Here is a 23530-nt window from a genome sequence, read left to right on the forward strand (position 1 = left end):
ACAGAAAGATCCCTTATCTGGAAACCCCGTTACCGAGCATCCTTTATAGAAGGTCCCATACCTGTATTCTGAATGTACTTTAGCACTTTGCAACTTTTTTGTAAATGAAGCATGTTGATTCCACTTATTATGTTGTTAAGTAAAATGAATTGCCACACTATAAAATCATTTTCTTGTCCCTCCTCTTTTTTTATTATGCATTTCTTTCTTTTTTCCCCCTTTTCATCTTTTTTCTGTTTTTCCTCCTTTTCTGTTTTTTCTTCTATTTACTTGTTTAAAACTTTTATTGTTTTCTCATTTAGGCTATATTTTATTTTATTATTCCTTTCATTTATGTATATATTCTATTTTTCTGACCTTAGAATGATACTCGGTGAGACCCAGTCTGACGGTCCATTCAGAAGGGAGCCCTCCAATTAATTTGAAGCATATTATATAAACATTTTACTTGGGGGGGGATGAGTTGGTGACCATGCTAATGTGCATTCGCAAGAAAAATTAAAAGGCACATGGGTGGAATGTCAGTCTCCGGCAAGAACTAGCGCCTAATCCAGTGACGTCATAACATCACGTGCACATGCTAACGTGCCTTTACATCACTGCGCACATCCATCGCAGCAAGAAGAAGATCCTGGCTTTGGCTGGCCAGTTGCATGCCAATTTTTATCTTGGTTTGCCCTTGAATGGGCGAATCCTTGTTTAAGGCTGGGTGCCAGTCTAAAATTGAAAACGGGTCGCAATTGGCCCAAGGGCTGGAGTTTGGACAAGCCTGTGCTATGTGAACCTATTATTAACCTATAAAATGCTGTTTCACAAGAAGAAATACTCTGTTTTTTCTGCAAAATTCACACCCTTGTTAGAGCTTTCACTTTTTTTATACCACACCCAAAGGTGCCATTTTGACCTGTTATAAAATAAGCCCTAAAGTTATATCCTGAGTGCTGCACAGTTGTGTGGTTTTTTTTTGCCATTTATCTTTGTTATGGGTAAGTCTCTACCACTTTATAGTAATTTATAAGATATAATGGCCCAGTTTGGTGGCACAAAGTGAGACTGACATGACAACAAAAAAGAGCTTACAAAAATGATTATTATAAATAGAGACTTTATCTTATAAATGATAGCTAACATTTGAAACAATGTTATATTGGCATATTCTTTTGTCCTACAGATTTTTCTTCTGTCCATTTAAAATATATCTAAATCCACAGGGCTACTTTTTTCTTCTTTTTCCCTTTAACACTTGTGGAGTGCTGCGATTCCCGTTGTCATGTTGCTGTGATTGCCACTCTTTTTCCAGCTGTGTTAGCATGTCTGGAGTCAGAAGTCCTTGTTGTACTAATCTGGAAGCAAGTGATCCTTTTATATTAACAGGCAATGGCTGGACCAACTGAGACCCTTTGGGTCTTCTCTGTCCCTGGGAGTTTTTATTGTGGTTGAGGTTTGGAATGGCTCTTTCATGGGCCCCTTGTGCTTCAGAATAATCAGAGGAAGAAGCAGGGGATTCTGAGGCTCGAATGAGTTTAGTAATGTTATATACTCCCATCTGTATTATAGAGTCCAGTTCTTTCTGTATCTCCCTTACAAGATTAGCATCTGGAAACATATCCATGAAACGATAGCTGCAAAATACACGTAAATAGAGATAATGCCTTACTACAAGGTACTCATAAAACATAAGCCTAAAAATTAAACACTCCCAATATTCACCCTTCCACACAAATACAAAGCTACTACTGACTAACCCACCCTATCACATGCACACATCTGACCTCTCCATACCTCTGGCTCACAATGCAGCCCATTCTAAAATGTCAACAATAGACCTGTTCCCCCCCCCGCCCCCACTTCATTCTTCACACTATTCTTTGTTTAGCAGCCCTCTTGACCCCATCAGAGTACTTTCCTTTCTCCAACATGAACCCTGACAATTACTTGCCTTTACCTTGATCAATACCGATACAATGCTCCAGGGCATATTTACCTGTTCTGCACCTCCAGCTCCGCATTCTAGTATATCACTATCGGTGCCTACCTCCATTTTCCTCATGCACTAATGTTTCCGTATTTTACTATTGGCTTTGCATTGTTATTACAGCATAAGGTAGTGCACCACTAGTCAGTAATTTAGTCCTGTAAAGTACGTTTGTTTTAGAGTTAAAGAATAGCTGTGTGTTTATAACATTTTACTTTAAACGCATCTAAAATTCTTTTTATGACCTGAACAGTAGCTCTACTTCTGCCAACAGTTTGCATTTAGTGAGAGTATGCAATAGGCAGCCAATGATATGTCCTGATTGATAGTTCAATATCACTGTATCTGAGAGTCCATGGACAACAGATCATCTTCCCCAAAGTTTGGGGGATCCCTGTAACTTTCCTTGCCCATTAAACACTTTATCAGCCACATATCTGTAAACTCACCTTAACCATAGATAGAGATCCAGGATATCATGAACTGACTCCAAATGCACCAAATCTTTGATGGTCTTTGGGGAAACGACTGGCCAGTTAATATGATGACAAATCCAGTCAAACGTAAGAGGCTCATTCCGGCTGAACTGCCGAGCAAACTGCAAAAGAACACCACAAGTGTGACACCTCTCGCTCTCACCACAGTCAAATATAAATTGCTATATGGCTGTTCAGCCGAATAGATTCTGAACCCTTAAAATTATGTGACATTAAAGATTTGGAGAACTGAATGAAACTATATTTGTTCACAATTGATGTGTTCTTTTTTGCAAAATAGAGCTCTGATTTGGTTTGGCCAAATCCAATAACTATGGATTCAGCACTTTTACTTATCAATAAGCCAAAACAGTCACAACAAAAGGGGGGATTGTAGGGGTTGTATATTGGTAATCACAAATCCTAACTTCCAATTCCAAATGTAGGGTTATAGAAGAAATCTGAAAGATATTTATAAAGTGTCCAGGGAAAAAAATGCAAAGGAAATCCAGATGCAACATTTTGATGGTGACAAGGCCAAAACCCCTGCAACTTACCTTCAGTAGTGATGTGCAGACAAATGGCTGTTTGCGGTTGATGGGAGCTGTACAAAATACATATCTTGCCCTCAAGTTTAGAGGAATGTGCTGAATCATATCAGCCACAAACTTGAAGTCATCAATGTTGCACACAAAATAAAGTCCATCAACCTGAGAAAGACTTACAAATATATCCTGCAAAAGATGAAAAATGCACTAGAATACAATACAAAACCGATACAGCATGTTTGCTTGCTACAGTTTCCTATCTTGAACCTGAAGCTGTTGCATCCATGATGAATTATCTGAATTACTGAATATGATACCTTATAGTGGTCAGGTCTTGACTGGGAATAAAAATAGGCCCTGGCATTTCAAGTACACAGAGGTCCAAACAGGAATAGTTTGGTCCCACAAGCGCCTTACTCTAATAAAGGGATCCTAGTATCTAAAATGCTTGTGCTTTGATTTTGATTTGTAGAAAGCCATTAAAAAGTACCACATTCAGACCAAGCAAAACAAGAAACTTTTATTCTTACTGTTTAAAAAAAAATAATAATTTCACAATCATATTAACTTTTAGTATGTTGTAGAGCAGCCTATTTTAAACAGCTTTTCTGTTCTGCCTATTTCCAGCCTACAACAGAAAAAAAAAACAGAGTCCAGCAGTCAAAAACACATGAATTACAAGAATTTACTTTAATTGCTATTCTTGTTGCTTATCTTTTCTTTTCAGGTCATCTCCTATCCATCTTCCACTCTCAATTCCAGACTGCTGCCTGGCTACTAGGGTAATTTAACCCTAGAAACCTCTTGATTATTTAGTTACAAAGTATATTCAGAATAGGACATCCATGCCTTCTATATTATTTATACTATCTACAAAAACACGCAGAAATAATACTATATCTAGAGCCCACTGGCTAAGCACTTGTTAGCATGTTCTCTTCTGTTCTGTTCAGATACAGTGAAGTTTAATTCTGGCATGTTCCCATATGCTGGATGTTCTCTCAGCAAAACTGCTTTATACTTACAATAAGATTTGCTAATGTTGCATCAGGCAGGTGGTATGCAAACATCTCTATCTGGTCAGCGGTGGGATGCAATCCAGCAGTCTAAAGAAAATAAAAATATACATTTTACACTCTCTATAAGACTACTAAAAAAATACTAATATTATATACTAAATATACTAAACTAATAAAAAAATAATCTCATACATTGGGCAACCTACTACAAGGCTGATTGGTAGCCAATATCTGTTCAAGTATGGACACAGACATGAAGCTTGGATGAGCCTCTTACCTCTATGGCTGCAACTGGTTTCCTCATGATCTCTTTGAGCAGAGACAAGTCATCACGGAACATTGTAGTAACTTCTCCATCCTTGAACATGCTGCTAAATCTGCCAGCTCGACCTGCTATCTGCAGGGCCTGAGAGGTGGAGAGGGTATCAATCTCTTTCTCTCCTTTCTCATTAATGTTCGGTTTCACCAGGGAATTAAAGATGATCCTTTTAATACTCCTAGGAAAGGGGGTTAAAAAAAAAAATCACACAGGTTAATTTCGGTGTACGCATAAAAACGGTTTAGGGGTAAAAAAACCTTTAAGCCCAGCAATTAGATTTTAATAAATAAATATTATCTGTTGCTATTACCAATATTATATATATATATATATATATATATATATATATATATATATATATATATATATATCTTTATCAAAATCACTTGGATTCTGCAAATACTCAAGGCACAGAATCTGCTCTGACAAATATAAATATATTAAACAATAAAATACATTGCTTGCTTTGAAACAGTTCAGCGTAAAACCTGCTTGAAAGCTTGAGAAACTGGTGAAAGGTCTTCAAACATGTCTCACAGCAAATATCAAGTGAAACACAAATACGGGAAATTGTGTTAGCTTCAGAATCCTCAGACTATATAATTTTTGGTTTAAATCTATCAAACAGGGATGTGTTAGTGCCCCTAGACAAGCCACTGGCATCAATGTACTATCCCACTGAATTTGCAACACTAGACACAAGTCCACAGCTGCCTTTGCTCAGAATACAGCACTGGATAAAACCCACAGAAGCGTCAGTCCCGCCATATGCAAATACCTACCCATTCTTTTATTAACAATTGTTTTTTATTGTTTTAATGTTTGCAAAATACAACATCAACAATAATAGTGTTGACAGCAAGGCCATATTAACATACAGGATGTTTTCCAGGACTGAGTTAATAGTTTTAAAAGTGCAACAAAAACAATTATTTTTGTGTATGAAGGGGATACAAACCTTTCCTGTCTACTGTGAACAATAAACGTAATAAACAAAATAACTTCCCATTTCCGTCAACTTGTGAATTTATTGGTTGCATGGGTTCCTTTCTTGTCTTGATGGGGGAGGGAGGAGGTTAAGCCTCGGGGAGGTGCTCTGGAAGCCAAGGGGACAATATTTTGGTAAAATTTGAGGTGCAGTATAGTTTAGTTTTGTATATTAGTATATTAGCCTGTACATGGGGACATTTTTCCACTGCAATATATTTGGGGTGTTTCAGATTTCCAGGCCATGGCTATGAGGCATTTAACCAAAATAAAAAGGAACACTAATAGTTCTTGCTCTGCTTTTGTGGGGGCAGTTTCTGAGACTTAGTGAAGTAGTGAAATTAGGGGGTCCATCAGGACGATAAGTGCGAGGGTCTGACCGATGACCTCCGGTATCCTAAACCAAAACTGATATATGTGGGGCATTGGCACACCAGGTGTATGCAAGCAGTAGGGCACTGTTTGCATCAGGGACATTTATCAGTCACCCTGTGATAGGGATGCACCGAATCCAGGATTCTGCCTTTTTCAGCAGGATTCAGGTGAATCCTTGTACCTGGCCGAACCAAATTCTAATTAGCATATGCAAACTAGGGGTGGGAAGTGAAAACACATAACTTTTTGTCACAAAACATGGAAGTAAAAAAAAAAGGTTCCACTTTTTTCCCTTCCCTAATTTGTATATGCAAATTAGGATTCAGATTCAGTTCAGTATTCGGACCAATCTTTCATAAGGATTTGGGCATTCGGCCGAAATCCATATAGTGGATTTGGTGCATCCCTACCCCGGGATTTAATAAATGTATCCTATGTGGTGTTAAATAAGATCTATGGAAATAGCAGAATTTAATTGTTTTTGTCCTTGATACTAATCAGAAACACTAGGTGACTGTCCAGGATGTCAGTTGGGATGGCAGGAACGTCCTTAGACCATTTCGTATATAGTTTTCCATGTGGGTTTCTGGTGGCATATTTAGCAGGCGATAGAACTGCGAGATTGGCTTCTCCAGATTGGGAGTAAAGATCATATTTTCTTGTAGGGCATCACGTATCAGAAGGTACCTGCAGAACACATTAGTTGGTAATTGGAATTTAAGCTAAACCTAAGTGAGGGAATGTTACCCTGATCCAGAAGGTCATATAGGTATTTAATGTTAGAGAGGGGATCTAGGATCGTTTTCAAACGGGAATGCTGAGGAATATGCCATAGTGGCACATAGATCGAGTAGTGGGAGGCACCCCTGGAGAGTAGTTGTGTGACTGTTCACCACATTCCCATGGTGGCAATCATAAGTTGGTCCAATTTATGTGACGTCTGGGGCCTTTGTACAATAGATTTTTAAGTCATTCATCGAAACACCCAAATTGCGTCTCTAACGCAGTGGCTGCAATTAGGGGAGGCCTACTACCAAGCAGTGACCAGAGGCTGAGGTTTGGAGCAGCTAGGCTTCCAGAGTCCTCTGGGTATTGTAGTTTGGTTAAAGATATTCTGGGAGCAGTGGCACCCCAATATAGGGAGGTAATTGGGTATTGGGTCTTATGGAAAACCCAAGTTGGGATAATCAGTGGGGTTTGTCTGAACAGATTAGTAAATTTTGGGAATAAGCCCCTTTTGAAGAGGTTCATGCCTAGCACTGTAAGAGGGAGGGCAGACTATGTCTTTATCTTGTTTAATAGAAGACCTACAAGTGGAAGAAGGTTAAGGTCTAAGTATCTTATTAGGTCTCTATGGATAAACACTCCAAAGATATTTAAAGGTGTCTGACCAACTTAGGTTGCTGTGAAAGCAAAGGTGTGTAAAAGAGTCAATGGAGACAATTTGGGATTTTGACCAATTAATCTTTAGTCCTCAGTTTGGTGTTTTATCACTTGAAAGGCAGCCTCTAGGACTTCATAAAGGTTCTCTAGGAATAACAATGTATTGTCTGCATACATAGGCACCATTGTAGTTAGAGGACCTAGCTGGAGACCCTCTGTGTCTCCACCTAGGTCTCTGTGCCAATGCGAAGAGTAGCGGAGCGGGCATCCATGCCAAGTGCCTCTATGGAGTGAGAAGGAGGGGGGAGATATTTCAATTTGTACACAGCAGACCATGGGAAGACTGTATAAGGTTGGGACCCATTTAAGAAAGTTAAGGGCCTAGTCATGGTTTCCCATATATAGTTCTGTTCTACTGAATCAAAAGATTTTTCATTGTCTAGAACAGGGGTCCCCAACCTTTTTAACTTGTGAGCCACATTTAAATGTAAAAAAGAGTTGGAGAGCAACACAAGCATCTAAAGGTCCATGAGGATGTCAAATAAGGGCTGTGATTGGCTGTTTGGTAACTTGCTTCCAAACCAGGAATTCAAAAATAAGCTCCTGCTTTGATACTGCTGGAATCAGTATCCCAGGGGTTGGTGAGCAACATGTTGCTCGTGAGCTACTTGTTGGGGACCACTGGTCTAGAACAACCAGGATCCTATAACCTGTTTTGTCATGGGTTGTTGGCATATTGGTAAAAAGTCTGCATATTTTTGCCCAGGTTTAAAGCCCGTTTGATCTGGGGAGACAAGAAAGCCTATAACATTATTGAGTCTTTTGGCCTGAACTTTCACTAGTATCTTTCCCCCGGATCACTGAGGTTGGGAGGTCCACCCGCTCAAGTATTGCATTAAACAATTGTACAAGCATGGGTGTTAAATGTTTACTGAAGTCTATTGGTAGGCTTTTCCAGGTGCGAGAGTCCAGATTGCATGCCCAATCTTTGTGGCAGTAATTAGGGAGTCCAGCAACAGTCTAGCTTGGGGGGTCTAGGTTGGGTAAACTTATCCATTCTTAAATATTATTCTGAAACATGACAAATGAATGGGGCTTGAACAAATAGTGGAGTGCAATGTACAATGGACTTACCTTTTATGCATCTCAGATCTGCTATTAGAGCTGGTACAGTGATCTCTACACAGTGTGCAACAGTGTGCAAAACAGGAACCCTAAACGTGTTTTATGACTTACAATTGAGATGTATAAATAAGTGCATGGTACAATGCTCACACACCTGTCCTCTTATGCTTATTAACATTTTTTTAGAATTCTGTCAAAGCTGGAGAAATCTAATAAACTTGCTTTCTTTCCCATTCATCATTTAAAAAGTCAGTTCTAAACTGGCGCACCACACAAAATATCAGGTTATATCCCACTGTACAAGAAGGAAGTGACATGCATAGTTATGTCCAAACTGTTAATATATAATGGCATTGTGTGCAAGTGTTGTGCAGCAAGGTGTGTTTTATTGTTACACTCCCAAGTCCATTCTTACCTCTCAACTTCTTAAGAAAGAATGATACCATGTATGATAAATTCCCTGTCTCGGTATGCAATTTCCCACCCACCGAACTTTACCCTATTATCACAAAACCAACTGTATTTTTTAAAACATGCCCTTTTACAGAACAGATTTGCAACCCACCTGACTCATAAATTAAGAATTCTCTGCTTTTTCACTGCTACATATAGTGGTTTTACAACTTTACCATCTGAGCATTATTATTCCTTTTAAACAACATATGTTATATACGGCTAAATATGGTGCACTTACACACAAATACACCAATATATCTCTCAAAGGTTATGCAGTGAGTGCATGTTTTAACCCTTTTATTTTCCCCTAATAAGGTAAAAATTAAAGCCACTTAATTATATGTAATCTATTTCCGCAAATACATTTACAAATCCAAACACTAAATACACATAAATCAGCACCCACATCTCTTCAGAGTAAATGAATTACACATGTAAGGTGTCTTTACTCACAGATTAAGCCCCATTCCTATTGCATCTGTAGCAACCAGGATTTTACAGGGATCAGATGGATCATTGAATTTCTTTGCTTGGGCAAGTTTAGTCCCTAGAAGAAAGGCAACAATATTTTCTATGATCACTGCATCTTTTTCTATACATCACTGTTTCTTTACATTGTGAAGACAACATGCTGTCATAAAAGCAGTCTACCTGCTTAGATAAGAAGAACGCAAAATGCCATGCAAGTAATTTTAAATGGGAAATGGTGGCATCATCACAATATATTTGTCAACATAGAGTATAAAAAAAAAGGCAATTAAAATGTAAGATCCAGTTGTACAAACCTGGGGGGAGGCTGCCATAAATCACGGCACATTCTAAACTCCGTGCTTCAATTTGTCGGCTCACAGAGTAGATGTCATTCTTATTGAAACAGACTATGCAGTCGCCAGGGCGCAGATTATCTAGGGATTCCAGAGCATGGTCAAGAATCTTAAGTGGTGTCAGCCTCTCATAATTTCTAACCTAGACATACGGCAAAGATATCTAAGATACTTAAAGGTGCAAACATTTTCGTTTTGTTTGTTTTTTTTGAAATCCATAACTTTTCTATAAATAGGTTTTTAAGTCTGTTTTATAGTCAGAGCTTCCAAGTGTCTGTATGGGTCGTAACATCAGAGGAATCTACTGCCCATACATTTTCAAATATATATGAAAGTACAAATATATTTGCATTTACTGGAGAAGATACAGACACTATTTGATGTTGGTCTCCTAAGTTGTGATTTATAATTGGCTGGCTCTTTACAACAATATGTTCAAAACCAGACATATCAGTTACATAGTTACATAGTTAAATCGCGTTGAAAAAAAGACAAAGTCCATCAAGTCCAACCCCTCCAAATGAAAACCCAGCATCCATACACACACCCCTCCCTACTTTCACACAAATTTAGTATCACAATAGCCTTTGATATTCTGTCTGTCCAAAAAATCATCCAAGCCATTCTTAAAAGCATTAACTGAATCAGCATCACAACATCACCTGGCAGTGCATTCCACAACCTCACTGTCCTGACTGTGAAGAGCCCCCTACGTTGAATGACAGGATATATTGGCTCCCTGTACAACAGGGCAAATCAGCAGGTTTAGCTGCCAAACTCTGCACTGTACCTCTACTTCCTCTCCAGTTGTAAACATAAGCTCAGTCACAAGGTCAATAGCAGCTCCTTCACCACAGATATGGATTTCTTCTGCACAGAGTCCTAGGATAGATAATTCAATGAATGAGGCATTCCCACCAAGCCAAGTGAAGTGATGTACAAACACTGTTCGCTAGCCTAATCTGTTAAGGAGAAATGACACTGAAATTGTGTAAAATGTGTACAGAGGCATTTCTGAGCAACTATGCAATTTTAATGTTTTAGCAGAGACGATTCTCATTACCTCCTATGGCAAGGTCTCATTGCTCTCAGGCTGCTAATGCCTCAGCTATTCCATTTTTTTTCCTTTCTTATAGGTCAGAGAGTTCTCTCCTAATTCATATGTTAAGTGCACTTCTCATATCTTCCACTAGGTATTTCCAACACTGCAGAGGATTTATTAGCTAATTTTGACCTGTAGGAGGCTGATCAGAGACTCTTGCGTAGCGATATCAATTCCACCACCTCTTTTATTTATAGAATTGTGCCCTTCCTGCGCCCTCTAATGATCTCAGAAATGGGGGGACCAAGCGCGGTATATAACTGATGGCAGAATGGTGGGTCAGAATGGGTCAGACTGGGAGTATTTAACATCACTTACTGTACAAAACGGGGCTAAAAAGTCCACCAACTCTCATGGTATGGTATTTGGGTGGTTACTACCCTCACTTTATAATGTATTCAGGATGTAGGGATATTGATTTTGTTACTGTACTATTATAACCAAAGGTGTGTATGGCCTTAACTGTACAAGCTCAGTCTGAAGCTATTGGCATAAGGGCAGTTTTTCAAAAGTGTATTGTGGCTGGAAAAAAACACATGAACGCACCAATGTTTCCAAAATTGAAACGGTCTTAACCAGCAAGTACTTGCAGCTATCAGCCCAAAAACACATATAAGAGTAGTTTAAAACCACCTGCTTTTTTTAATTGAAAACACTTTGTTTATATGGCACCTATCAAAATACATGACCAGGAAGCACATGAGATTACAACCATAGTCCCATCTACTGGACTAAATGAGCAAACTGAAACAATAGCAGGAATTATTTTCTAGATTCTAAAGCAGTTACCTAAAAGTGCTCTGGTCCAGGCCCAACCTCTGGAAGGGTCTCTAATCATCTGTATTTCATCTATGACAGCCACCTCGTCTAAGAGAGAACGAAGACAAGGATCACAAACACCCTATAGTCAAATATATGTAGGAGAAGGCAGTGAACAATACTTCTGCAACCGCAGACAACTGATAAAGGCACACATTGCAAAGTGAATTTAGACAATAACTGTGCTTCACTACCTTTTGCTGCCAATTTTCACACACAGAAATAAACACTCAATTTCACTGATTTTTTTTTTGTAAAATAACAATACTATAAAAACATATTAATTGGGTAAAAAAATGGTAGGACTACATTAACTACATGTAACTGCCTGAAACAATTATAGAAGAAGAAAGAAATATATACATACATGGTGCTGTCACGCTGCACATTTCAATTGTGCAAGCTGCATGGGCTGAAGGCCTGCCTTCTGGATCCACAAACACCAGTTCTTCTCCTGTAATAAGGTCACAAGGCACACCCTGTAGTATAAAACAACAGATGAGGATGATGCACAAGAGAAATTAATAAAACCATGCTGAAAAACCTGTATGAAAATATCAGTAATGGCCAATATATATATATATATATATATATATATATATATATATATATATATATATATATATATATATATATATATATATATAACTCTGAAGTAAAGGTTGCAGAGGTTAAAAAAAACTTGTAGTATACTAACCGAATCGTTACTCTTTTGGTAGATTTCATGAGCCAGCAATTTCAGAGGACCACAATACACCCCAGATTTCGCAGACAGATACCTTTGGATAGCATGATATGTTTTGCCGCTATTGGTAGGTCCTGCATGGAAGATTATTTTGCGCTGGATGGCTCTGGCCTCAGGATACCTACGTATATATTAACAATAAGATTCCCCTTAATAACAGCATGGTATCCCAATACAAATTCGACAACTAAGTTTTATATATATATATATATATATATATATATATATATATATATATATATATATATATATATATATATATAAAAAAGAAAATAACATTCTTTTCCTTCAAGCATTCCCAAGATATTTGCAACTGGAGAAAATGAAAAACACTAAAAATTCAGTTCTTTCAACTGAGCAGAAAACTGTTTTCTTTTGAACCTCTATGCCTTTCTACATGAAATAGTATTTTGCATATATGATCTGTAACATGAAATAGTATTTTGCATATATGATCTGTAACAGTTTTAATCTCTGAAAGCATGGCCAGTCCCTGTTATGCTGAACTCTGAACAAGCTGAGGAAATGACAATGTATACTTCCCTATTTTAAAAATACAGTGGGCTCATTTATCATCAGTGGGCAAAGTTGCACCTGGACAGCAACCCATAGCAACCAATCAGTGATTAGCTTTTTCATCTAACTGCAGGTAGAAAAATGAGATAAATAAGATTGATCTTCACAGGCTACTGCCCAGTTGCCAATTTACCCAGTACTAATAAATGACCCTGACTGTCTCTATGTCAGATACAGATAGCATTTTCATGCTGTAATGACCCTGCATTCACCATTATTGGGATATTCACCACATTCAGTGGCATTCACACCCCAGTGCAGAGCAAAACACACAATCCACTCTTTCATGCACTTGGCCAATTATAAGTTAATATCAAAGGCCAGGTTTTGTTACATAACATTTTGAAAACATCTTTCTAGTTACATGTACGGGACCTGGGGTTTTTCCGTAATTTCGATCTTTATACCTTAAGTATTCTAGAAAACCATGTAAACATTAAATAAACCCCAAAAAGCTGGTTTTGCTTACAATAAGGATTAATTATTTCTTAGTTTGGATCAAGTACAAGGTACTGTTTTATTTTAGAGAAAAAGGAAATCATTTTTAAAAATGTGGATTATTTCATTATAATGAAGTCTATGGGAGATGGCTATTCTGTAACTCTGAGCTTTCTGGATAACAGGTTTCTGGATAACTGATCCTATACCTGTATTAGTCTAATACCACCCCATAGCCACTAAAACACCACTATTAGATAACAGTCAATTCACACTTTTATGAATATTAAACATACTTTATCAGATAAACGAGTCTCAACAACAAACAAGCTGGTGTTCCTGAGTGATTCTCATCTACCAGCAGAGGCATGTTTTCACAGATGCAACACTCCGAAATGGTGAAAATCTGAAGGCACTTGAAGACTTGAGTGAGAGCAGGAGCCCAAAACATTGCCTAGTCTTTGACACTAATAAATTAATATTTTTACCATTTCAGAGTTCTGCATCGTGAATTATTCTATAATAGGGATACACAGAATCCAGGATTCGGTTCGGGATTCGGCCAGGATTCAGGCTTTTTCAGCAGGATTTGGCCGAATCTTTATGCCCGGCCGAACCCGAATCCTATTTTGCATATGCAAATTAGGGGCGGGAGGGAAATCGCGTGACTTTTTGTCACAAAATAAGGAAGTAAAAAATGTTTTCCCTTTCCCACCCGTAATTTACATATGCAAATTAGGATTCCGTTCGGTATTCGGCCGAATCTGTCGAGAAAGATTCGGGGGTTCGGCCGAATCCAAAATAGTGGATCTGGTGCATCCCTATTCTATAACATGCAACTATGTATCCTGTGCAAGGTTTAATACCACTTTACTTAACGGTTTAAAACTTACCAGTTAGGAGGTAGCCTCAAATCGCTAATTTTGCGAAGATCATCCATACAATCTAGCATTGGGAATACCTGTTTTGAGTGTCTCATAAAAAATGGGAATAGGTCATCAACGTGGCCTACAAGGGGGACAAAAAGATGTCGTCTCTAAAATGATTTTAGAATGTTCATGTTAAAAAAACAATTTTCATGTGTAAAATAGCAAATTGACATATCTTGTAACAAGCATTCTATTTCCGATAATGTTTACTAGACAAAAGACAGCCCGAGACTCATAACATACCAGGTATTTGCTCAGATTACACATCGAAAGTGAATGGCAACCACATATTTCCACTGGTAAGAGGCGGCTGTCATTTACACCTATAGTAGGCAACTGAAGTGGTGACAGGTATTTCTTTTGCACTATTTCTCTTGCATTATCTCATTGCATTGCAATTGGTATGCTCTATTAGTGTTGCAGTCTTGTATAATCATTTTAGTGTAGTTACTCAAAGTTTGCTTCTCTAAATATGTACACAAAAGCTGTAATAATTATTGTTGCACCTATTTAAATGAAATACAGACTACAACTGAAAGAGTTTACATGTACTTATGTTTTACTTACCAACCCCACAGCAAATATCATTTAATACAATATGCAGGTCCACATGCAAAGGGTCAGTCTCCATAACATATTTCCTAAAGCTTATAAAAGCTTGGTGGAAGAGACGAGCTAGGAATGACACAGAAATGCACAGGTAAGGTTTGGACTAAAAACATCAGTGCTTAAAGGGGTGGTTCATCATTAAGTTAGCTTTTAGTATGTTACAGAATGACCAATTTTAAGAAATTTTTCAATTAGACTTCATTATGTATTTTTTTCTAATTTTTGCATTATTTGCCTTCTTTCCAGCTTTCAAATAGGGGTCACTGACCCCATGTAAAAAGCAAATGCTCTGTAAGGCTACAAATTGCTTGTTATTGACACTTTTTATTACTTTCTTTCTACTCAAGCCCTCTTCTGCTCATACCCCAGTCTCTCATTTAAATCAATGCATGGTTGCTAGGGAAATTTGGACTCTAGCAAACACATTGATGAAATTGGAGAGCTGCTGCATAAAAAGCTAAATAACTCAAAAAGCATAAATTAAAATCAATTGCACATTATCTCAGAATATCTCTCTCTACATCATAATAAAAGTTAATTTAAAGGTGAACACACCCTTTAATATATACAAGTGGGATAAATGTATGTCTCTCTTACCATCCAGTCCATTTTCAGCTCCCAGTCTCTGCATTTCTTTCCGTTTATAAAACTTGTTTAAGGTTTTCAGGACATCACCTATACATTATATAAACATGTTTACATAGAACAGGAAATTAGATGTCTAATGTACATTTATAGCAAATCTAAAAGGATAATGAAGTTTTTAAAATAAATGTTTACTAGATGCAATTCAAGCATCTTCTTCTATTATTTTTTTATTTTATTTTTATTATTTGTCCTTCTTCCTAAACAAAAACGTTAAATTAGTGTAAGGCAAAATTTTATTGTTATTAAAGAATATATACGCTCAACCAAATTTTCTGGTTGCTATGGTTAGTCAGCTTCATTTCAGCAGAACAAAAAAAGTTTGCATTTGTAGCAGTTCTGCAAATATCAAGCCCAGTATGTGGTGCATTTACAGTCGTATACAAAGTGGTTAAGCTTCTACCCAAGTTCCAAAGTGATCTTTCTACTGCAGCTGGGTCCTGACACAGGCATAATGTTCTTACTTACTTAGGGAAACTGACTGACTGTGTCTGGTCCATGTCAGATCATTGCCAGAACCTGGTTGCAAGTAAGAGAGAAACGGTGCTGGACAAGTGAAGCAGCACAAAGGACAACTTTTAATTCCCCAGGGAATGGATGAGCAATTTGCAGAGCTCCATCTCATTTTCTGTTGCCTAAATTAACTCTTGGATAGATACTCTAGCAGCAGTATACAATTGTCCACATGTTTTAAACTAGGGATGCACCGAATCTAGAATTCGGTTCGGGATTCGGCCTTTTTCAGCAGGATTCGGCCGAATCCTTCTGCCAGGCCGAACTGAATCCGAATCCTAATTTGCAGGGGAGGGAAATTGCATGACTTTTTGTCACAAAACAAGAAAGTAAAAAATAATTTCCCCTTCCCACCCCTAATTTGCATATGCAAATTAGGATTTGGATTCGGTTCGGTATTCGGCCGAATCTTTCGAGAAGGATTCGGGGGTTCGGCCAAATCCAAAATAGTGGATTCGGTGCATCCCTATTTTAAACACACAACAGAAAATGAACTTAGAAAGTTAATATCCTTTACAAGAACAACCAACCTCTTCAGAGAAAAATACATCTAGGGGCAGATTTTTCAAGGGTAGAATTTCGCGCAAAAGCTTCGATCTAATAAAAATCGTTCCATCTAATTTTTTATTCGACCAAAAAAAACGTAGAAAAGTGCTGGGGAAGGTACACATAGGCTAACATTGGACTTCAGTAGCTTTAATTTGGCGAAGTATGAAGTCAAAGTTTTTTTTAAAGAGACAGTACCATTATCGAATGGTCGAATATTCGAACGATTTTTACTTCGAATCATTCAATTTGACCAATTCGATGGTCGAAGTACCAAAAAATTAGTTCGAAATTCCAATATTTTTTTATTCGAACTATTCACTCGAGCTTAGTAAATCGACCCCCTAGTGTTTGGATTAGGCATTAAAGGTTAAATATGGAGTAAGAAGCCATTTCAGTGTGCAGAAGAGACTGATACTTAAAGGGATCCTGTCATCGGAAAACATGTTTTTTTCAAAACGCATCAGTTAATAGTGCTACTCCAGCAGAATTCTGCACTGAAATCCATTTCTCAAAAGAGCAAACAGATTTTTTTTATATTCAATTTTGAAATCTGACATGGGGCTAGACATTTTGTCAATTTCCCAGCTGCCCCTGGTCTTGTGACTTGTGCCTGCACTTTAGGAGAGAAATGCTTTCTGGCAGGCTGCTGTTTTTCCTTCTCAGTGTAACTGAATGTGTCTCAGTGGGACATGGGTTTTTACTATTGAGTGTTGTTCTTAGATCTACCAGGCAGCTGTTATCTTGTGTTAGGGAGCTGTTATCTGGTTACCTTCCCATTGTTCTTTTGTTTGGCTGCTGGGGGGGGGGGGGGGGTGATATCATTCCAACTTGCAGTACAGCATTAAAGAGTGATTGAAGTTTATCCGAGCACAAGTCACATGACTTGGGGCAGCTGGGAAATTGACAATATTTCTAGCCCCATGTCAAATTTCAAAATTGAATATAAAAAAAATGCTCTTTTGAGAAATGGATTTCAGTCCAGAATTCTGCTGGAGCAGCACTATTAACTGATTCATTTTGAAAAAATGTTTTTTCCCCCATGACAGTCTCCATTTAAGTATCACAGTGTGCAGGGCCCCAAAAGAAAAGCAAAGGAAGATTCACATTGTGAAATATCCTGGTCTAGCTCATAAGATAAACTTCACCTTTACGGTTGTCTCTTATGTGCAGACCTTTTGCAAAACATTTAAATAACCCTGCCCCTCCCATGAGCATATCCAGTTATCATAAAGGATTTGGTCACCCAGAATGAAAACAGTGGTTTACCAAATGTATATATTGATGGTAATTGGGGTATGGCTAAATCAACAATAGAATGAGGTAAACACTTTCACACATGCTTATTGGTCAGCCTGCAGGTCTACTTGGCCGATTAATGCAATTTGACCATTAGGCTAGGGCCACACGGCGCGATTTTGCCGCGATTCTGCGCTGGGCGAGTTGCGAGTCGCTGCGGTTTTTAAGCCGAAATAGCTTTGTTAACTTTGGCGCTGGCGTCAATGCAAATCGCGGCGAAATCGCTGCGCTAATTCACACGCGGCGATTCGTTTTCTATTGTCGCCCGAAGTTGCCTCGCTGGGCGTTTCCGGGCGACAGTAGAAAAAGAATCGCCGCGTGTGAATTAGCGCAGCGATTTCGCCGCGATTTGCATTGACGCCAGCGCCAAAGTTAACAAAGCTATTTCGGCTTAAAAACCGCAGCGACTCGCAACTCGCAACTCGCCCAGCGCAGAATCGCGGCGAAATCGCGCCGTGTGGCCTTAGCCTAAGTGGGATGTAAAACTGCTGGAGGGTAGTATTTCCAGATTGTGGCCCTCCAGCTGACAATCTCTGGATGTGGTAGAACGCTGAAAGTTGTAGTTCTACAGCAGAAAGCTGAAGATCTTTGACCTACACATTCCCCTAGGTCTTACTCTTATTGAGAGGCTGAGTCAGTTCGGCGCCAATGTCTGTGTCGCCAGTCTCTGTGGGTCTGAGCTGCACTGGAACAAACAGCGAAGTGTCTGGTGGTTTGCTTTCTCCCCCATGCAAGGTCCTGCTCTGCACCCCGAGCCCATGGAACCTATATCCCGATACAAGGGCACAGGGCTTTCTATGACTACATGATCGGACGTCCCGGAACAATGGCTGGAGACAGCAACGAATAACTGGCGGCAAGCGCTTAAGATACATTGCAATAAAGCCACATAAAAGCAAGATGTTCTGCAGCTGCACTAGACTTGCTCCAGGACAATCCGCATGCCCAGCAAGAGCAGCATGACAACAGCGGGCGCACTCTGATTGCGTCACACGGAAGGACCGAAGGCATTTAGCAACTGAGAAATTGCCTGTTTGACATTGAGATACATTCCACACAGCGGGGAAGAACGCGTGGTCCTCCAGCTTTTTCTAAAGCACAGGCCATAGTGGGGATTTACTTCTGGAGTGAAGGAAATAGTGGAATGTTAACACGTATGATTTGTTTATTGTATTGCTGATCTACAGCTGTAAGCATAGTCACACACCCATGTTCTTTGGCTGCTGTATGTATGTATGTATGTATGTATGTATGCATGTATGTATGTATGTATGTATGTATGCAGAGCTGCCAAAGTACTCACAGTGATCTGCAGTGCAACTAGGGTTGCCAGCCACATTTTCTGGAAAAAATATCAGCCTTCCTATATATATTTACATTTTTCCCTATTAATAACCTTGGGTTCAAGCATCATTTTTACCGGTCACAATCAGTGGGGTTACATAGTTACATAGCTACATAGTTAGTTAAATTGGGTTGAAAAAAGAATAAGTCCATCAAGTTCAACCCCTCCAAATGAAAACCCAGCATCCATACACACACCCCTCCCCACTTTTAATTAAAATTCTATATACCCATACCTATACTAACTATAGAGTTTAGTATCACAATAGCCTTTGATATTATGTCTGTCCAAAAAATCATCCAAGCCATTCTTAAAGGCATTAACTGAATCAGCATCACAACATCACCCGGCAGTGCATTCCACAACCTCACTGTCCTGACTGTGAAGAACCCTCTACGTTGCTTCAAATGAAGGTTGCCACCTTTTCTGGAAAAAAATACCGGCCTTCCTATATATTTAACTTTTTTCCCTGTTAATAACATTGGGATCAGCCATCATTTTTAGTAGCTGCCGGTAAATTTGTAATATGCTTAAAAAGAGCCCTCGGCCTGCCCCCAATCCCCTGGAACGTAACTTTTCTTTTAGTGTCCATGGCGCGGCCCCGCCCCTTTTTCCGTCACGGCCCGTCCCTTTGTGTCCCCGCCCCCCACCAGCCGGTAAGGAATTTTAGAAAAGGTGGCAACCCTAAGTGCAACCCGGCTGGCACTGGCGCTCCCCGTACGCAAACGAGGACGCGTGTGTGCAATCATGCGCCCCCTTAACTTTTTTCAGTGGCGGACTAGGGGTAGGCTGCTTATGAGGTACGTGTAGGATTGCCACCTGCCCGGTATTTTACTGGCCTGGCCAGTAAAAATTTAGCTTGATCCCAATGTTATTAGTAGAAGAAATGCATAAAAATATAGAAGCCGGTATTTGTTTCAAGAAAAGGTGGCAACCCTAGGTACGTGCCTGGAGCCCCCCAAGCTTTGTGACCTAGGCAAGGGCCTCTTCTACCTGCCCCTAATTCTGGCCCTGTTAATATCTGATTTGTCTCCCACTATCCCCCAGAAATCACTGTCCCCAGAGTCAGGCCCAGCATCAACCGTCATTGTCACCCCCTCCTGCTCCTAAGGTGGGTGCTGGATCATTGTATCCCAAGATGATAGGGACGAAGCTACCGAAACTATGTATACTAGCTTAATAGCAATAAGGGACAGACTAATCCAAGACAAGGTCTATCGCCAACTCTACATTACCCCCCAAAGGTTAAAGAAAATGGGTAAGAGAGAAGATGAAGCTTGCCCTAGGTGTAGAACTCCCAGCAATAGCTGACTTTTGGTCAACCAGACAATACCCAAAATTAAACTTACCTATGAAGCCAGAGGCAGTGCAACCAAATTTCAAAAAAATATAGAGTCCCTGGTGGGAGTCAGGGCCGGGAGCAGAGCCAAGGGTTACTGAGGATGGGACTTGATATGTTTACTGCATTAAATTATACTAACAGACTGTATAAAGGAAAAATTAGAGACAAATGTAATGCAATTCTCAATACAATTGATTATTGTTTGTATTGTTACAAAAATAAAGTTCACCTTTAAAAAAAAAAGAGCACATCAGCACTTATTTCTTGAACTGAAATCTCATTTCACTTACTCCAATAATTTTTGAGTTACCATAGGAACCTTGCACAATTCAAGAGAAAACATTTTTGACGGTTCTAAAAAAATCGATTGCGATGTTCTATAGAAAAGTGCACCCAAGCCACTCGGAGTACTGGTTTCATTTGTACTACAGCCTACAAAATGATTAATGTGTTTTGACTGTGTTCTTATAAACCAAGTAGAATGTGACTTTTCTTTTAATTTCTTTTGTACTGTTTAGTAAAGTCCTTTTCATTGCACTCTTGAAAAAGAGGATTTAGTACCCCCTTAAAAGTCTAGGGCCAGGTCTACAGGTACTTGTCATATTTGTTTACATACAGTAAACTCAATCAGCCAGGGGATAGGACAGGTTGCAAATGCAGCATAGGAGCTGGTTCTCAGCCTGTGTATGTCTCCATGCTGATTTTCAGCCCTATCTGGCATTAGCCTTAGATTTCACCCTGGCACACTGTGCTTCACATAACTCCAGGTGAATACTTCCCACACAACTACATACCTAAAAACTGGAGACAAGAATAGTGTGGGAGTGTGGCTGTCCATAGATGGTTGCAAAGTTAGGACAAGTATAAGCATACTTAAAGTGTATTTAAATCTTTCAAGGATTTTAGAGGAAATAAAAGTGTCATCTAATGTGAGGTTACCCAACAAGTTTTGTGAGTGTGGTGTCAGCAAGGAGCAATGAGAGTCAGCGAGTCACATGTGCCCCCACCTCCAAACATGCACTGATTCACTTACATTCTTACAGCCGAAAATAGGGGTAGGCAAGGAGAAGAGGTACATGCCCAGTGCCCCTAAACTGTTGCGACCTAGGTACATGCCTCTTTGCCTACCCCTAGTTATGGCCCTGACAGGGCGGTTTAATACCAGCATTTGGTCTTCCCACTTTAGGAGATCTCCATCCAAACTTTTCTTGTCATAATGAAAGAAAATGCAATTCTAAGCAACTTTAAAATAAATGTTAAGTAGAAATTCATTGGTATTTTTAAATGTCATTTATATTGAAAGCAGTAATGGACTGGCCGTTGACTACTCCTGACTCAATCTTGAATTTGATTTCAGAAACAATATAGCATAACAAGCAGAACAGAAGGAGAAATGCATTCTATAATATTCTTTCAAGAGTCAGAGCCAGAAAATAGAAATGGATATAAAAATACTGCTGCAAATGGCATTTTAAAACGTTTGCCATTTATGCTTAATTATGTATATTGGAGAGTTACTTAGTTCTCATTATTAGGGCTGTAGCGAACTGTTCTGCTGCAAACTAGTTCGCGCGAACTTCGACCGTTCGCGTCCGCCGAATGTTCGCGAACGTCTGGGAACGTTCGCATTTTGAGTTCGCGTTCGATTCGAATACAAGTCGTTCGACCATTCGAATTCCTTCGACCGCTAAAAATCGAACGATTTCCATTCGTTCGAACGATTGTAAGCATTCGATCGAATGAAAAGCATTCGATCGAATGGCTTCGATCGTTCGATTCGAATGAAAATCCTTCGATCGAATGATTAAAATCCTTCGATCGTTCGAATCGAACGATTTTAGCGGGTGTTCGAAGTTCGCGAACTGTCCGCGAACGTTCGCATTTTTTGCCGGTGTTCGCGAACGGCGTTCGCGAACACCAAATCGGCAGTTCGCTACATCCCTACTCATTATTAACAAAAAACTGTTTTTCATGCAGAACCCCATTAACTTTGACTTGAAGGGAAATGCATGCCATCAAATTCCTATGCTAGAGCACAGAGCTTTCAAGATCAGCTGACAACATGCTTTGTGTAAAGATAAAGGATTTAAATTATCTAAATATAAAAATGATTGGCTCTCGGCTTAATAAAATAAATGTATCGCTATTATTAATTTACTTTATTCATATAGCATCAGCAGCACTTTATAGAGAATCTTCAGTCAGTCAAGTCATTTCTTGCCTAAGTAAACACTACTTTACTTATGTTGGCTGTGCCTGAAACACAGGCAGTTAACAGATAAATATTTCATGCTGTGATTGCTATCTAAATCAAGGCCTTCAAGTTTTGAAGTCAAGAAGCCAGAAACAGAAAGATTTGTGCTGTCAAACAGATGAAGGACACATATAGAGGTATATAGGTAGAATATAGGCACATATATCTAGAAAACAGGACTAATGAAAAATGCTCAAAAATTACAAGCAGGTGAGCAATAATATTAAGTATGTGTTATTGCTCTCCTGCATAGTATGTTATATAGATGGTGAGACTGCATTGGTTAATATTTTGGATGTTACCAAATGGAATGAAAGTTTGTGTGTGAGTTTATTGGTTAAAGGTTTGAATTAACTTTTAGTATGATGTAGAGAGTGATATTCTGAGACAATCTGCAATTGGTTTTCATGTTTTATCATTTACAGTATATTTAGCTTTTTATTTAGCGGCTCTCCAGTTTGCAGTTTCAGCAATCTGGTTGCTAGGCTACACATTACCCTAGCAATCATGTATTGATTTGAGTACCAGACTAGAATATGAATAGAAGGTTGTCTGAATAGAAAGATGAGAAGTAAAAAGTAGCAATAACAATACATTTGTAGCCTTACAGAGCATTTGGTTTTAGATGGGGTCAGTGAGCCCCTAACTGAAAGCTGGAAAGAGTCAGAAGAATTCAAAAACTATTAAACGTCTAAAACTATAAAAACAAATAATGAAGATCATTGAAAAGTTGCTTAGAATAGGCTATTCTGTAATATATTAAAAGTTGACTTAAAGGTGAACCACCCCATTAAGCACTGTCAATATCCAGCAGAGGGCAGAGTGTTTCCAAATTGAAAAAAAAAATCTAGTTTTTTTCTGCAAAGAGTTGATCATGTGTG

The 23530-nt window shown here is 38.9% G+C and overlaps 1 protein-coding gene across 1 annotated transcript; it reads right to left on the reverse strand.

The window, feature by feature from the left end:
• Nucleotides 1-1088: 1088 nt before the first annotated feature.
• On the reverse strand, nucleotides 1089-19060 carry LOC108696207 (ATP-dependent RNA helicase SUPV3L1, mitochondrial-like). Its single transcript, XM_041568768.1, has 15 exons — nucleotides 18325-19060; nucleotides 15303-15380; nucleotides 14664-14771; nucleotides 14061-14175; nucleotides 12106-12274; nucleotides 11776-11887; nucleotides 11379-11456; nucleotides 10278-10369; nucleotides 9449-9629; nucleotides 9117-9210; nucleotides 4296-4515; nucleotides 4025-4105; nucleotides 3009-3185; nucleotides 2425-2573; nucleotides 1089-1622 (listed from the first exon to the last, which is right to left on the reverse strand). The coding sequence occupies exons 1-15, from the start codon at nucleotides 18581-18583 to the stop codon at nucleotides 1214-1216; spliced, it is 2322 nt and encodes a 773-aa protein (XP_041424702.1). The 5' UTR covers nucleotides 18584-19060; the 3' UTR covers nucleotides 1089-1213.
• Nucleotides 19061-23530: the final 4470 nt, after the last annotated feature.

Source organism: Xenopus laevis, chromosome 7L (genome assembly GCF_017654675.1).
Source record: "Xenopus laevis strain J_2021 chromosome 7L, Xenopus_laevis_v10.1, whole genome shotgun sequence".
Classification (NCBI taxonomy): Eukaryota; Metazoa; Chordata; class Amphibia; order Anura; family Pipidae; genus Xenopus; species Xenopus laevis.